This window comes from Rhopalosiphum padi, chromosome 2 (genome assembly GCF_020882245.1).
Source record: "Rhopalosiphum padi isolate XX-2018 chromosome 2, ASM2088224v1, whole genome shotgun sequence".
In the NCBI taxonomy this organism is placed as follows: Eukaryota; Metazoa; Arthropoda; class Insecta; order Hemiptera; family Aphididae; genus Rhopalosiphum; species Rhopalosiphum padi.
In genome coordinates this window covers 20,966,579-20,983,567 of record NC_083598.1, presented here as the reverse complement: position 1 = coordinate 20,983,567, position 16,989 = coordinate 20,966,579, and the positions used below count along the sequence as shown (strand labels likewise).

The window sequence follows — 16,989 nt, the reverse complement described above, 5'->3', positions numbered from 1 at the left end:
TAATAATATAATTGTTTTACTACTTATACATTACTTAATAGTATTTTGACTCCTTTCCTAACTTGGATATATATTGTGCCCACCTTAAATTTGTCACTGTTTATATAAACTTATAAATTATAAGTTATAATTAATGGGATGATTGGTGAGCTATGAATTATGAATACGGCTTAAATAACAGCAATTTTTTTTGTATGCTGAGCATGTGTTCAAACAAGATAATCAATATATTGTCTTGAACATATAACAAATCATAAATAGAAATTGTAAATAATAAATTAGTGTTTTATTTATGTAGAATCAGTCTTGTCGTTAACAATCAAACACACCTATAGACAGATACTAATATGGCACTTAAAGTTACAATTATTTCAATTAGTCAAAAATGTCTGCTTGCATAATTAAACATGAATTAGCAAATAATTGTGTTATGAAAAAATAAACAAAATCTTAACATATAAAAAATAAACATAAGGTTTAACACTTAATAAAAAAAAAAAAGAATTAAATAGTAAACACAAGAATAATTAGATTAACAGAGTTAATATTTTGTTAAAGATGTAGAACTTAAATTAAAAAACAATATAAATACATACATATATGAATTAAATTATAGGTACTTAATAACATAAGTTACAAAATACGAAAAGTTTCTCTACCCTTAGTTTACAAAATAATTACTTGCATTTTTAGAAAAATGTTTTCATACACTAATAATTTAAATTTAAATGTATTAATTGGCAAAAGCTTGCATATAAAGTTATATAATTGTTACATTATTATTATAATAATTTATATTAATATATCATATAAGTTCAATAAGAACTACAATTAATAAGTCATGATAATATGGATGATAAGGTGATGTACTTTCTGGGGAAATTTTATTTGTATATATATATGCATAATTTATCACGGGGGGTTGTCTAGAATTTAAGACATTTAATTATAGTTTTTGAACTTCAATATGTTTTAAAATAAATAGATATAGTAAAGTAATTCATGGAATACAGTTTTTTAATGTAATATTATATTAAATTTGTATTAAGAGAAGATAACTAGCCTAACAGTCTAATATAAGTTTTGGTTATATACCTAACAATATAATAAAATATTAAATTATTTTATTTTATTTTAATGACAATATGTAAAAAAAAAAAACAAACATTTAAACAAAAATCATAACAAAACAATTTTTATAATAATATAAGAAACCCTTCAATATAAAAATAGTTATAAATAGGTATAAATGATAACCTTTAATAAACCTTTAAACTAAATTCATTATTATATAACACTGGAGTACAAAAATAGGCACAACAAATTTTAAATAAAAAAAATTTATCTTTGTGACATAAAGCTTTCTTCCATTTTTGTGACTACACCATTTATGACGCCAATACAATGTTTAAATTGACACATAAATTCATCGACTTCATTTGGGCATTGGCTTTCTTCAATTTTAGATTTCTATAATCAAATTGTTATAAATATTACCTAATATTTTGTTAATACAAAAAAAAATTAACTTATTTATATTATATATACAGTTCAAACATAAACATAAAATTATTACCAATAATCAATACTTTACTTATAATAAATTAAGTCATAATATAGTTACCGTTTTTCTGTATTTTTTTGATGAACGGCGCTTTTGTGATTCATCGTTTTGTTTATTTGATCCAGCTGTGTTTTTGTTTTTAGTTGAATATAAATTATGCCCAATATGTTTTATAGGTGTAGAAGAATGTAGTTTTACCATTTCACAGGGAGAGCAAAGTTCATTGTTATCAATTAATATATTAATACCGCTAACTAATGTATTTTCTTTAGATACTCTGGTTGAAGACATACCACAACCAGATGAATCACTACGACATTCATGTTTATTGGGATATTTATTATTCATCACTGGTGCAATTTCTAATGAACTCAACGATAAATCATTAGATGATACAGAATATGAATGTGGTGATGGAAATCCTACATCTTGATCTGTATCCATTTCAGATACATCAGTGCTTGCCAATGATTCTTGCCACAATTTTACCTAAAACACATAATTGAAAAAACTTAAATAGGTACCAAATAATTTCTTAATGAAAAAAAAATTTTTAAAATTATATTTATTAGTACCTATAATAATCTGTATGTATTATTATTTATGATTGTGAAATAAAAAAGAAATGACATGAGGTAAGCACATAATTGCATAAGTAATGAGTAAGAGCTTTATGATAAACTGATAACATTTTTGGAGGGGTGTGTAGAATGGGGGTTAAAGAAAAATTTAAGGAAATACAATTTGAGTAGAGTGTAGAAAAACCGGAGATTGGTAGCCGGTAAAGGTCTTACATTTTATAAAAATAATAGTAAAATTAAGCCAATTGAGATTATACAATCAATAAAAAGAAGGATCGGAATGGTTGTAAAGATTTTTATAGCAATTTCAATAGATTATCTAAGTGAAGGTTTTATTCAATTCAAAATTTAATACTCGGTATAGTGATGTTCAACATTAAAAAAAAAAAAAATTCAAGTTTAAGTACCTACAAGAAGTGTGCGTAGTGTACCACACTACCACGCATCTATCACTGTCAAGGTAAATAAACAATGAATAATGAAATAAATGTCCAATTGATAAAATATTGTGCGAAAAATGCATATATTATAAGTCTATGGAAAAATGAAATCTCTTATCATTTATCAATAATACGTAAATATTCTAAAAATAGCAACTAGTAGGAAACTGGAAAAGTCTTGTTGTATTGTTTTGTTACAGACTTGTTTTACGTCATGTGGCAATTATATACAATATTCATTACCTACTCATTAGTCACATATTGGTCGAAAACGCCGCAATTTATGTTTATTCATATAAATTATATTTATCTCCCACATCAGGCAACAAAAAATATACTGTAAAGCAAGCCCGTAATAAGGGGGGGGGTTAAGGGTTTAAACCCCCAACAATTTTTAAAGTAGAAACAAATTAACAATAAAATGTATAATGTACTTTTAATTCATGTATTGTTAATATTTTACCCCCCACCCTCCCGGTAGACTATTATCACTATGTTTTTTTGTAACGCATAACCTATTTAAAGTTTAAACACAGAAAAGATTAGCTTAATAATTCAATACTACACTTTTTGGATAACCGACTTATTTTTTATTCAGTATTATACCGGCGGCCCAACTTGGACCTGTTAGGTCCTTACAAATATATTCAAACCGTCCAGGGGCAGCAAGAGCTGCACGCCCTGATGCCCCTGTGCGCACTCATATGTCCTGAATACGTGCTTGTTATATTATAAAAGACAAATTTCACCTTCTTGGAATATAGCCTACATTAGACCTATATTATATTAGCCTATTATTATAGGATAATGTAATTTCCTATATATTTGTGATTGAGAAATCATTGCATAATACGACGAAAAATGATACCGAGTATTAGACTATTATGTTTTAAGGAATAAGATAAGTTGTCAAGTTAAACTAATTTTTGCTAAAAACAAATCGTATACCTAATAAAACATATTCATTATTAAAATTACTATGATTACAGTCAGGGTCGGCCTGGGTACCTGAGGGCCCAGGCAGGAATTATTTTCTGGAGCCCAATAATAATTTTATACTGTATTTTGGGGTAACACAGGGGCTCAGGCAGGAATCCCGGCCCTTCGGCCCTGGCCAGGCCGACCCTGATTACAGTTATTAATATGTTTTAAGTCAATATACTTTGGTGATTGGAACACTGAAAAGGAAATTCGTGATAAAAATAATAATTAAATAAATTAATCTAAGTATTGTGAAAATTTCATTGTATATACTAAATACTAATTTTTAATATAAAATACTCAATTTTCTACAGATATTATTTTTTTAATTAACATTAAACATAAAACTATGTTTAAAGTAACTTAAGACATTTTAATACCCAATTTTGTAGTGTAAATAAAAACAGGTATACCAATGTAACTTTAGGATCCTTTCATCAGATTTTCAATATTTTTATTCACATGTGAATTGTCTGCAGACAAAAATTTTATCATAATTAAATCGAAAAATAAAAGACGATATATTTTTATAATTATAAAAATTATAATGCCTAGATAAATACTCGTAAAATATTTATTGAATAATTCAAGTCTCTACAAAAAATAAATATTTTAAAAGTTGACGATGGAATCATTTTTAGTTTTTACTCCTCCAAAAAAGTTAGGTTCTTTTGCAATCAGAATTTAATGGAATGACAATTTTTCAAATAGTAAATATTATAAAATGCAGTATCTTAAATGAAAAAAAAGAATTTATATATATTATAACTAAAATCGTTTAAAAATCTGTAAAACAACTTTGAGTTATTATTGAACGCTAAAAATGTCATTGTATATAGGAAATAATAATATACATAAAAGTGAAACGTTTCAATTCCCTACGAATAATTTTTTATTTTACAAATATTTTTGAATAAGGTAAAACAAAATAAGTAAAGTTGTTGTTTTTCGTTTAATATCCTATTTCGTTAAAATGTCGCTTGAAATGTCTTTAAAAAACATATTCAGAATAATCTTTTAAATTTTAAAACTTATTTATTGAACATAATTATTTTTATCAACATTTATAGGAAAAAATATGATAAAATAGTTTAGTTAATTAATATTAACATAATTTTTATAGAATATTATAATTTCAATAAAAGCGAAATGTTTCAAAATCTTATAATTAATATTTTTCAAATACTTTAGTTACAACAAAAATCAATTAATTGAGGAGAAATTGTTATTTTACACGTGAATCAATAAAAAATATACGAAGTTATTTTTTTTAAAACTCCAGTAAACCCAATATATTAAGAATCAAGACCCCTGTACTGCATTTTTGAACCTTAGATATGATTATTGAAAATTTCATAAATTTTAATTACAAAATAATTTGCTAAGTTTTATTATTTTAATGAATTTTGTAAAAATTTTAACTTGAAACGCTTAAAAAAAAAATTGAGAGTAAGTAATTAATACCTATTTTACCAGCTAAGTACTAATAACTTATGATAAGCCTTGTATTCAATACTTAAATTTAAAGAATTTTACACGAAAAATAAAATGTTAAATAGATAGCAAAAATAACCAAAATATTTTTAAAATGCTAAAATAAATATTTGATAAAAATAAAACGCTACAAATATTATTTTTGAAGTTCCGTGCTTTCTTTTTTTCCCAAAAATTTTGAAAATGACTGAGCTTTTTACTCTTAACCACAAATTACTAACTAAACATCCAAAAACCACCTTCACATTTCAAATTTATATATTTGTTCTTTACACGAAAACACACATAAAAGAAACATTATGAAATATGAAATTATAAACTACAAATCGCTCAACTCAGAATCTGAAATACTTATGGTTAAAAATAAATGTCAAGAATTCTGATTTTACATAAATTATAAAACAAAAATACTATATTACTATATATTATGTTTTAAAACGTATAAATAAATATACTTATTTTTAATACCTACTAAACGGAACGAAAATTTAAATATTAATGTGTAGGACTGTAGAGACTTCAAAAGTTTCGTGGGGACAATTTAAAGTTTTCAAGTTCCAAAATCTGAACTTAAATATTTCTTTAGTTGTATTTAGTATTATTGTGTTATATTTAATAATATAGTCACACAGATATTTAATAAAAAAATCTACTAATACTAAATGCATATTTCACACGATGTGTATAGTAAGTCCTTTATAAACAACGTGTGTATTTATTAATGTCTTGCTAGTTGCTTTTCCTGAAAAACAAAATAATAGTTTACAGGACGTAGGTATACGCATGTGGCAGTTTTGAACAAAAATAACTAGATTTCATATGAGATTTGTATTCATGCGCGAACTAAAAGGGATGTAAAGACTTCATCCGTTTCCGGTTATTTACAGCTTGCAACCAGATGGCCTCAAAAACACGTACAATGACAAGCACGTGTTATTTCTATTGTATAAAAAAGGTACGCAAGCAGTATTGATAGCCTATGTAACAATCTCAGCGTCAGCCGACTACATAATGTCTATTGTTAAATTAAATATAAGCTATCGAAATAAAAATAATTTTTTTTCTTATGTACATAAAATTTACCGTAATATAATTCAATATATTATATGTATTGGTTAATGATTGTTATACTAAAACAATTATCACTTCTTTTTCTTTAGATATAAAAGACTTTTTAACCAAATATACAAGCGTTAGAAAATTGCAAATATTAAACTAATATTAAATATTAATATATTATGGGATATAATACACAAATCTAAGATTTACATTAGCTAAGATACTTATTATAGTATTTTAATTTTCAAAAGTTATTTAGTATTTTAGTAAATATATTTAATATATTTAATAATAAAGTAAAGTTTATACAGATGTAACATTTAATACTAAAGTTTTCTTATTGTGTATATTTTAGAATATTTTTTTAGAAGTTGTGGCATTTCGAAAGCTGTCTTCGATGTTTAAAAATAAACACATTTTATGTAAAAGTTAGTAGACAGGGAGACCACTGGGAGATTGCCAAAAGGACACATAGCCAAATGTATTATGTTACAAGTATTTGTATGAAATTGAAAATGTGTAGGTAAGTTCAATTAAAAATATAGTAGGTACTTAAACTACTCACAAATTATATACTTATATAAATAAAAATTTTGAATACATTTTTTTTGTATTTATATAAATATATTTAAAAAAATAAACATTTGCCAATTCAACTGTGTTTGATTCACATTGTATCATAATATGTAATAATATTTATTAAGTATTGTCAACAGAGGTGTAATTTGATATATTTTGGGAAAAAAAAAGAATTGAGAATTTAATATTAAACTTGATTTAAGGGTAAATTATTTTAAATACTTTGAAATATACACTAAAACATCTGTTAAAATATGTATACACATAAAGTAAAAATATAATATATATAAGCATTATAAAGTAGCAATACTATATATATTTAAATATATAATATATAAACTAAAGAATAAAAATTGCAAGTTTATGATTTAATGTGTAATAAACCAACAATAATATTATAGCCTATAATCATTAAAACTTGATACAAAACAAAATGTATTAAACTGTTTAGTGTTTATACTAAGATTAAAATAAAAAAATAAAAACATAGATATTATTTAAAATAGTTATCTATTAATATACAAGTTAAAAAAATATTCAATTAAAGAAAATCAAATTTACAGACTACGAGTTGCTAATATTTTTAAATGACAAAAATTAAAAAATAATTACTAGTTTGCAAAAATATTGAACTTTTATGGAGATGCTTTTGAAAAAAATGAATTCTACCTTCCAAGTTTCATGTCAATTAGAAATTTGATCTAGTTGGTAATTGGTACTTTAAACTTAGAAGAGATCGCTTCTCAATTTTATTCATAGTTTTAGCGGATTAAAAATTATAAGCAAGCATAGTTTGAATAAAGCTTTACTCAGAATTGTTTTTTAGATGCAATGATTAGTCATAAATTAAAATTTCAAATTAAATCATATACTTATTGACCTCGTACCTTCTCAAATCAAACTTGTAATAGCTCTTTTATTTACTAAAGTTTCAATATAAATAACTAGAATTACCTGTTATTAATATTTTAGATGAACACCAAACATCTTAATATAATTTATAGTATTAAACTTTTATCTTATTTATTCTTTGAAAGTATTTTAAATTTAAATATTAGTTGAAGTAAAACAACTATTTATTTTCTTAGAATTTAAAACTTTATTAATTATTTGACATAAAACATTACTCACCTTTTGTATAGCAGATCTTGAATCTCTCGGTGTCTTATAGGCATCAATATTGGAATAATTTATTAAGTCACCTCCTGATTTCACTTTTCGAACTTTAAGGCCATTTTCTTTCTCTAGATTTAAGTTTTCTTTTCTTATAGCTGATAACGTATTGGATGATTTTAATTTATAACCACGGCCCCATACTTCTTTAGGTGGTGGTATACTATAACCCGGGGATAATGGCTCTATTAATTCGTTTTCAGTAAATTTTAACACATCTCTACTAGGTTTAGCCAATTTTAAAATGATATTTGTTGCAGAATTATACTTATTTTCCATTACTTTATAATTGTATTGAAGTTGTTCTATAAGTCTATTTTTCTCCAATAATTGAATTTCCATTTTTTTCAAATTGCTTTTTAAATTTATAATTTCTTCACCTTCAGTTTTAATCATTTCATCAACATATTTATTTACTTGCTGTTTTCTTGATGAAGGTTGTAAACTATATCTAGTAGCTTTACTTTTAGCTTCATTGTCTTTAATATCCTTAATGTATTGTTTTACTTTACTTTCAACATGTGCATATTTTTTCTTATTTTTACCTAATGAAGTCAGATAACTATTAGAATTATGAATACCTGATTCTGTTCTAGTAGTCATGGCACTGGTTAATGTTTCTGTAGAATAAATAGCTGAATCTTCTCGTATCAGGGGTTTGAATGACTTTATTGTCGTCAAATCAGCTAGTGAATATGATTTTATTGGACCTTTGTAAGGTTTTTGTTTTGTAATGGGTACTCGAGTAGTTTCTGACTCTGATTCTGATGATGTAAATTCTACTGAACTTGTAGTTGATGTACTAAAACTGGTCAACAAAGAAGGCAATGTGACATCTTCAATTAACACTGTAGGAGAGTCGAATTCCAAATCCATCGTGGAACTATATTAAAAAAAAAAAAAATAAAAGTATAAGGTAATATATCATAATACAAAAATATCCTTAAATAATTTCATCAGCATTTAAAATAATCTGTATATTACATTAATAATAGATAAAGACATTTTTTTTGAAAAATTTGTACTTTCACTCTAGGATATTTTCTAAGTACCTACCTACTATTTATATGAATTTAATTAAGATTTAAAATATACTTGGCTTAAATAACAATATTTAAATTTAAAAATCAATATATAGGTATCTATTTTTAAATTTTAGTAGGCTTATTTAGCTTTTTTTATTCACGTTTATAAAACAATATTATTAACCAGAAATTATAGCTTTTGGCTCTAATCTGGAAAAAATTATTTACTCGATAGCAGTAAATAATTAATTTTAGAATAGTGGTAAGCTACTAAAACTATAAAGATATCCACCCAATAATAATACAAGTATATAGAACCAAACATTACTGACATTATTAATTATAAAAACAGTATGACATTTATTACTTTGATGTTACATTTTTCTATGTATAAGGTATGTAGTTTAGAATTTTTGATCTTAATTTAAAATAAAAAAAAATAAACACCTATTATAGAGTAGTGCCATTTAGTTTAATATCTCGTTTATTACCTAATTGGCATTAAAAAAAATACTTCAACAATTTATATTAATAAACTGTTCAACTGACAGTTGTTATTTTCATTATTAGGTACTAAATTGAAAGATAGCGTGGTTATTTTATGACGTCTTGTTTAACTGTGTATTCTACTACCTATTAACAGTAGCCAAAATTCAAAACTAATTTCGTTCAAAGACCCTGAAACAATTTTATCCCATTCTAGTAATAGTAAAAATAAAATGTTGATAGTAAACAACATGATTATCTAGATATTTAATAATTGTTTAATGAATTAACTTGAGTAGGTACTTACATAATATACAAAATTACATATATTTCAAAAGTTATCCCATTGATGGGATACATCACTCTAATAAAATTAACTTTCATATTTAATTAGTGGGAACTCATAAATCACAATATAAAGTTTCCTTTGATTTTTTTTTAAATTTTAAATTACCCATATAAACATTTTAAAAACATTGACAAGCTCGCATTAAAAGTAAATTTGCCTTTTTTAGTTATTTTATACATCAATTTGGGTACATGATAAATATATATGTATACACATTATTTCTAGATTTAGAAAGTATAAAATAACCTCCAGAGACTTGGTTAAAGGGGGGCCTTAGTTTTAATTTTTCTTATTATTTTTGGTATTTCCGTAATCCATATAGAAATGTGTGCTACGCAATTAATCGTTTAAACATAATAAAATTTAACACGCAGTCATAGTATATATTTTATTAATTTATTATTATAGATTCTTCATAATATACATAATATAGATAGCAGGTACATACCGTCATACCTCTATCTATATATTTGTATACGTGTTTATGATAGTCGATAGTATAAAGTATAATATGTTTTTTGTTTAGAAATGTTTAGGACCCCCTGGCCCTCTCTAAGCAATATGTATGTATACTATCTAATTCTGTACAATAATTACCCTATTATAAACAATTTTTTTTATATTTTATTTTTTTTAATGATAATATACATTTTAAATTTAATATTACAAAGAATTTTGAAAGGTACAACAAATATTAAAATTGATCTATATCTGATAATTTAATAATTATAATCAAATTAATTAGGTATAACTACAAGTTTAAAATTCTATTTTTAAGTATCAAAGTACTCAGAAAATATTCTTCTTGTGTGAAAATAAAATTAAAAATATTTTTTGATATACCTATAGGTAATAATGAAAATTGTAACGTTACATTTTTTTTAGAAATTTGTAAAAATAATATTTTCAAAAAAGTTGAAACTTCAAAATAATAATTAAAGAACCAGTGTACCTATTATATTATACTGAAAGTACAGTGTAGGCAAGGATAACAGCTGTATAAGTTATAACAATATTATTCAGAAAAAGGGTCAGAGAACAAAATTATAAACAAATATCTTATTATATTATTTATAAATTATAAAATTATAGTAGGACTGCATATGTAGATGTAATTTAGTATAATATATTATTACATATTTTATAGGAAGGTATATCTTCCCAGGTGTATCTTGCCACACTAGTTACTACCCACCGTCTACCGTGTCTAGACCAAGCGGCGGACTCTGCTCCGAATCCCAATTACCTGTATTTTATTTCACTGGATGCTTTGCAGGCTAATGATGGAGATCGACGTGAATTCGGATGAAGATACCTCGTCCGAAATAATATGACGTAACGAATACAAAACACGGCGGGCAGTAAAACAGAAACCGAACGAAAATAGCTAGAAAAACATGACTAAAGAAAACTGCGTACGACCAAGGGAAATGAGTAAACGACGCGATTAAAAATTTATATACGGTATTTTACCTACACCGAGTACAATGTAATAATAGTAATAATAATTTAGTCGTCGGATCGCGGGAACTACGCTCGACGCCGCTAAACTGTATAAACGATAAACCCGAACGAGCAGTGAGACGCGACTGATGTCAGATGTATATAGTGATGTATGACGACGTGACGACTGTTGTGCGTGGTCGTTCTATAGTGGTACTCTAATCTTTATTCTATGCTACTATCGTCGACGATTGCCAATAAAACGTGCGCCGTGCCGCCGTCCCTGATTGCGCCGGTCTGTTTAGTGAGTAGCAATATTGCGCGCGCGCACGTTCGATCTAAATGAAGACGATATCGCCCTTTGTCACGACGTTCCAGGAAGGGGAAACGCTCAAACGCCGCAAAAACATAGATAAAGAAATATCTTTTGAGCCGTATTATACTATTATCAATATGCAATTTGCACAATTTATTCGCCTCGGCACAGTTAGAGCCTAGAGGCTAATGAGGTTACTCTCGGGGTACTCGACTACTCGACTCGACTCGTAAAAAAGGTTTTAACTATAACTCGTGATGACTGTATAGTTATTATAGATTATTAAATAATAATATATATTATTATCCTCTCGGTTTCTATCTTAAATAACAGATTATTATTTACTGTAATATTCCAGTGGAAATAGTAGGTACCTACACGAAAAAGACAATCATAATATTCATAATACTTCGAAATATGTGCAACTACAGTTACAATAATATTATATTATTATAAATATAAACGATACCTATTACCTATACGGCTGTAATACTTAAATAAGTTAAATATAATAATAATTAATAGGTATATTACATTATTACTTTTATTATCGCTCATAAAAACGACATCGAGTACCAATGAGTGATGAGTCATTATTATTAATCTAAATCACAATAAAGGATTTATATTTTATTATAGACTATACAATGTCATATTTATAATTTATTATTCGAACATTTACACCTATAATAACTTATATATATATACAATATACTACTGAACTATTGTACTAGAATACTAGATAGTAGATATTACTTTTGGCATACATATAATATATGAATATTTATTTATTTTAATATAGGTATCGTGTTCTGGACTTTAGAGTGGTCTGCCAAACCCAAACCACCAAATGACCAAACAACATATTATATGAGATTTATGACTTCTAATGGTGTACTGTACTATATTAGTCTATATACCTGATTTGGGTAAGTGGTCAAGTGAACATTTTCCACCCGGATATTTTCGGCATAGTAAGACATTTTCCTCCCGTAAATGTTTTGATGCGGACATTTCCCCCCCCATATTTTTATTTCAATATACCTATATAATTATTATATTAATATAATAAAATATATGCATTTATTATTTTATTTTTTATTTATGTGTAATAAATTTAATTATTTACATTTTTATATTATTAATTAATGTGAAATACATAATAATAGTAGTAGTAATTATAATACAAATCAAAATAGTATAATAGTATAATAATAGTATAATATGGCATATGCAATAATGCTATAAAGGTATCAAAATCTATAATAATGATGATATATTAATATCTATACTACGTATAATAATATTAGGTAGGTATATATTTTATAGTTGCTAGCCACATGTTTCGTTAGATAATGGTAAAGCTGACCTCGTAAGCTTAATGTAATGGTTTTTATTGTACAATACAATCCCCTGTTCTGTGAATAGTAATCGGTAAAATAAAACGAAAAAATTATACTCCGCGTTTTCCCTACGACTACGAATCTCGATTCGTGATAACTACAGTTTGCAGATGCGCAATATACGCACGTAGGCGGTAGACATACAGCGCCCAGCACGTTGCAGCTGCTGCACCCTGCACGCCTGCACCGGCAGTGTTCTTTCTTTTCTACCAGCAATAATAATAATAATAATAATCGGTCTAATAAAAAAAAAATCCAAAATTCCAATTACCTATATATATAGGTTATATTATTATATGTAATATGTATACGTGTATTATTATATACATAAGTGCAAATCGAGTTAAATTTCGGGGGTGCACATTTTTTAAATTAAATCACTACCTTATTTAAATATTTTAAACATGCAATTTACTAAACCAATGACGCAACCAGTAGAGGGGCTTAAGGGGTTGTACCCCCCCCCCGGAAATTTCTCCAAAGCCTAGTATAATAACCTAAATAATCTTATGTATAAATATTGTAATAATGTGCTGGTCCTGAATGGTTCAGCTGATGAAAAAGAAGAATATTAATAAAATAATTTCCACTTCAATGAAATTGTAACAACAATAATCAATAAAATACAAAAACTAAAATCCGTAAATAAAAATGTAAACATTATTTGGATACTGGGGCAATGATATTTGGTTTTTGTAAATAAACATTTTTTATTCTGTTGTACTCTAAAGTCATGTATATTAATAATTCTCATTGAACCGTTATGTGGTACCTAGTATATCTTATTCTCATATAATTATGTACCTATATTATTAAAAGTGGCGTTATAGGGAGGGGGAGGAAGGGTGGCATTCACCCCTCGTGCCAAATTATGAGTCTCTTAAATGGGGCGCCGTGCTAGAAGTTAAATTTTTAGAGGGAAAAGGGAGCCAAATATAATTATAAATTATTATAAATAAATGTAATAATAATATATAAGACAAATAAACTAATAGGTATGTAATTGTTGTAAAATAATGGCAATTATTATTAACAAATAATTAATACTTAGAACAGTGTGAGAAAAATGTACACTCATAGATGCGATTAGAGGAAGACGCTGGAAAATGGTTGGACATGCCCTGAGACACCCAGAAAAATTGCATAATATAATATTAGATGGTATGATAGAAGGAAAGAAAACTGCAGGACGTCCCCGGAATTCTTATAAATGGCAAAATAAATATGATGCAAAAGTCAAAACACTCAAAACCTTTAAGGAACTTAAAGAAAAGGCGAGTAATCGCGGTTAGAATGGAGAATTAGAGTTGTAAACCAACCTTCGGCCTTCAACCCGGGTTGCAAAAAAAATAATTAATATTATATAAACTTTATGTTATTTGGTGCAGTGTAATGGACTTAAACATTTCCGAGATGAATTAGAAAAAAAACAATACAAGATATAGAAAAAAAATTTATTTTTAAAAACTATATTATACAAGATTTTTTTAAAGCATTTTTTTAATACGCGAGGTTATGGTGGAAAGCCCTCTAAAATCACTATAACCGTAATACCAAAGAACAGAATAGAAGCGACAGTCAAACAGCTGATCGATTTGTTTTCATTGGATTTAAAATGACATTACGGTTACATCATGCCACAGATATGTAAATATACATACTAATAATTCACATGATAAATTGATACCTAACAAATAACAATGATATCTGTATCAGTGTTGTGAAAATGTAAACATTCGCCTCTTATATAAGAGATTTTCTGCCATTTTGTCGGCTTCAAAATCATTTCCAAGTTGACTATATATCTAGTATTTTTATATATCTGTACATCATACCGAGTGGCGAGTATACAGCAAAATTTCAAGGTCGACTGAAATATTTATCAGTGAATAATGGGATTTTAATAGTTGTCAATGACTATCTCGGTCCTCGGAAAGCCGAATGGCGGTGATAAATTGTATTTGGTGGTCTCCCTTAAATTGGGCGGTTCAAGAAATATTTTTAGGCGTTTTTGGGCTTTTTATATTTTAAAACTATAAAAAAAAAAATTATTTGCTTGCAAGAAATCATAGACATATTATGATAATATATCATAATATGTCTATGCAAGAAATTAATAATTATTGTTTCTTACTGATAAATGATAATAGCCCACACAGATTTCTATATAATAGTATAGAAGACGTAGTGTAAGTAAGTGTAGTATTGGAGTTTGTGATAGCCCATGAATCGATGATAAACTTGTAATTTCTATTATGTAACATAATTACCAGATGTGTCTTTAAGAAAAGAGTCATAATATATAATACCATATACCTAGGTAATAAGAAAAATTTACTTTTATAGTTAAAAACTAATATTTATTTAATGAACATGACATTTTATCATAGACCTTATACTAATAGACGTAATAATTCGGGGTAGTTGTGTCGGTCTTTCATAACTGTAATAGTACGCGGCGTGAGTATTGGTAAGGCACACGGTTACAATGATAGTACAATCCCATGATTCTTGTACGCACGTGCGGTGTACATGTAGTGGCGTAGCCATGATTTTTTTAATAAAATAAATCTAAAACTGTGTAAAATAATAGAATAATTGAATGACAATGATTATTATCTGCACCTGTGCAGTCGAAAACGTGAATACCTACGGCATAACAGAATACATTTCCCCACGAATAAATGATTGTATTCCTATATTATAAACATTATATTTTTGATAAAAATACTTGGTCAACACCCAACCCACCCCCCAGGGCTACTCCACTGTGTATAATATGTACTACCTTGATCATCGCTCCCACGTGTGGACGCCGAAACTACTACCATGTACCATAGTATCATATAGAGCTATTTATACCCGTCTATTAGTATAAGGTCTATGCATTTTATATACTTAATAAAGAAAAAAGATTAAGAATTTAGATCTAAGATTTATCATTGCTTCGAATTGTTGATAACAAATGTTTAATACAGTAGTCATAACTAAATACAGTCAAAATTCTTAAAATTGTATTGTGTCATCAACGAATGTTTTACAGAATCGGGTAAAGCTGCGTCCACACCAAGAAAAACTTGTCAACAACATTTATTTCCGACATTGTCGTCGATAAATATTTATATTAGCTCTTATGAGCGGAAATCGGAAACATCGTCGATGAGAATGTCAAAAACATGTGTTTTCGACAAATATTTCTTTGGTATGGACGTGACTTAAAAGTCTATTTCTATCATCAGTCCATTGTGCTTTCATAAGACTAAATATTCTTTCGACATTGTCATTTCGAGCAAGTATAACGTGCATGTTTTTAAAAGTACTGTAGATGTATCAAAGCTTCTTTGCTCAAAATATCTTACCAACTTTTTGCGTTTGATAATAACGATGAGAAATCTTCATTTCTGACAAAAAAACGTTTAAGTTTTGAGATTGATCAAATAATTAGATTGGGTATAATTGTTTAAAAATAAAATGCCGTTTTCTATATCAGTCCACAAGGGTTTGGTTTTTAGAGACATCAATTTTAGAACATTAAATTGATCAAAATTTATATTTATATTTATGTTATAACTTTATAAGATTAGAAATATAACATTTCAGTATCTTCGGGATTAAAATATATAAATAGAAAAAAAGAGTACATTGTTGCCAATATAAAAAAAGTATAAAAATTTTAAGAGCTCAAAAGAGTACATATAGACATATAGTCATCATGTGCTCTTAAAAAGTACTGATGGTAACCCTAAATTATTTGTTATGTTCCAAGTTATAACATAAATGTATTATTTGTGCAGTTAAAAAATAATCTTTATAATATAGCCTGATTTAGGTATTATAGATTTTATTATAAAAAGTTGTGTAGACGAAAACTGGAATATGACCGCCGCGAACCTATCGGTAAAATCGTCTGTGTTCTTACTTCTAAAAACAATTGGCGCGTAATTTAAAAATACGAGAAGGACGTCGTAGATTGAGAGCCATCCTCTAAAGCAACGGTTCCCAGACTATGCTCCGCAATGGATTATCAAGGGCTCCGTTCGCAACGTTGTTTTTTTTTAACAATTTGAAACTATGAAAAAATATTTTCAAAAACATG

The 16,989-nt window shown here is 26.7% G+C and overlaps 1 protein-coding gene across 2 annotated transcripts in view; it reads right to left on the bottom strand.

Annotated features, from left to right (window-relative positions):
• Positions 1–264: 264 nt before the first annotated feature.
• Positions 265–16,989, bottom strand: part of LOC132923316 (uncharacterized) — a 26,526-nt gene continuing 9,801 nt past the window's right edge. The window contains exons 1-4 of one of the 2 annotated variants that reach the window (XM_060987225.1): positions 10,978–11,472; positions 7,830–8,754; positions 1,625–2,053; positions 265–1,470 (exon numbers count right to left, since the gene is read on the bottom strand). In XM_060987225.1, coding sequence (XP_060843208.1) covers positions 1,342–1,470; positions 1,625–2,053; positions 7,830–8,747 — 1,476 coding nt within the window. In that variant the 5' untranslated portion in view covers positions 8,748–8,754; positions 10,978–11,472 and the 3' untranslated portion in view covers positions 265–1,341. Of the gene's footprint in view, positions 1,471–1,624; positions 2,054–7,829; positions 8,755–10,977; positions 11,473–16,989 lie in introns of those variants that run through there. The other variant, XM_060987226.1, reaches the window with a different exon arrangement.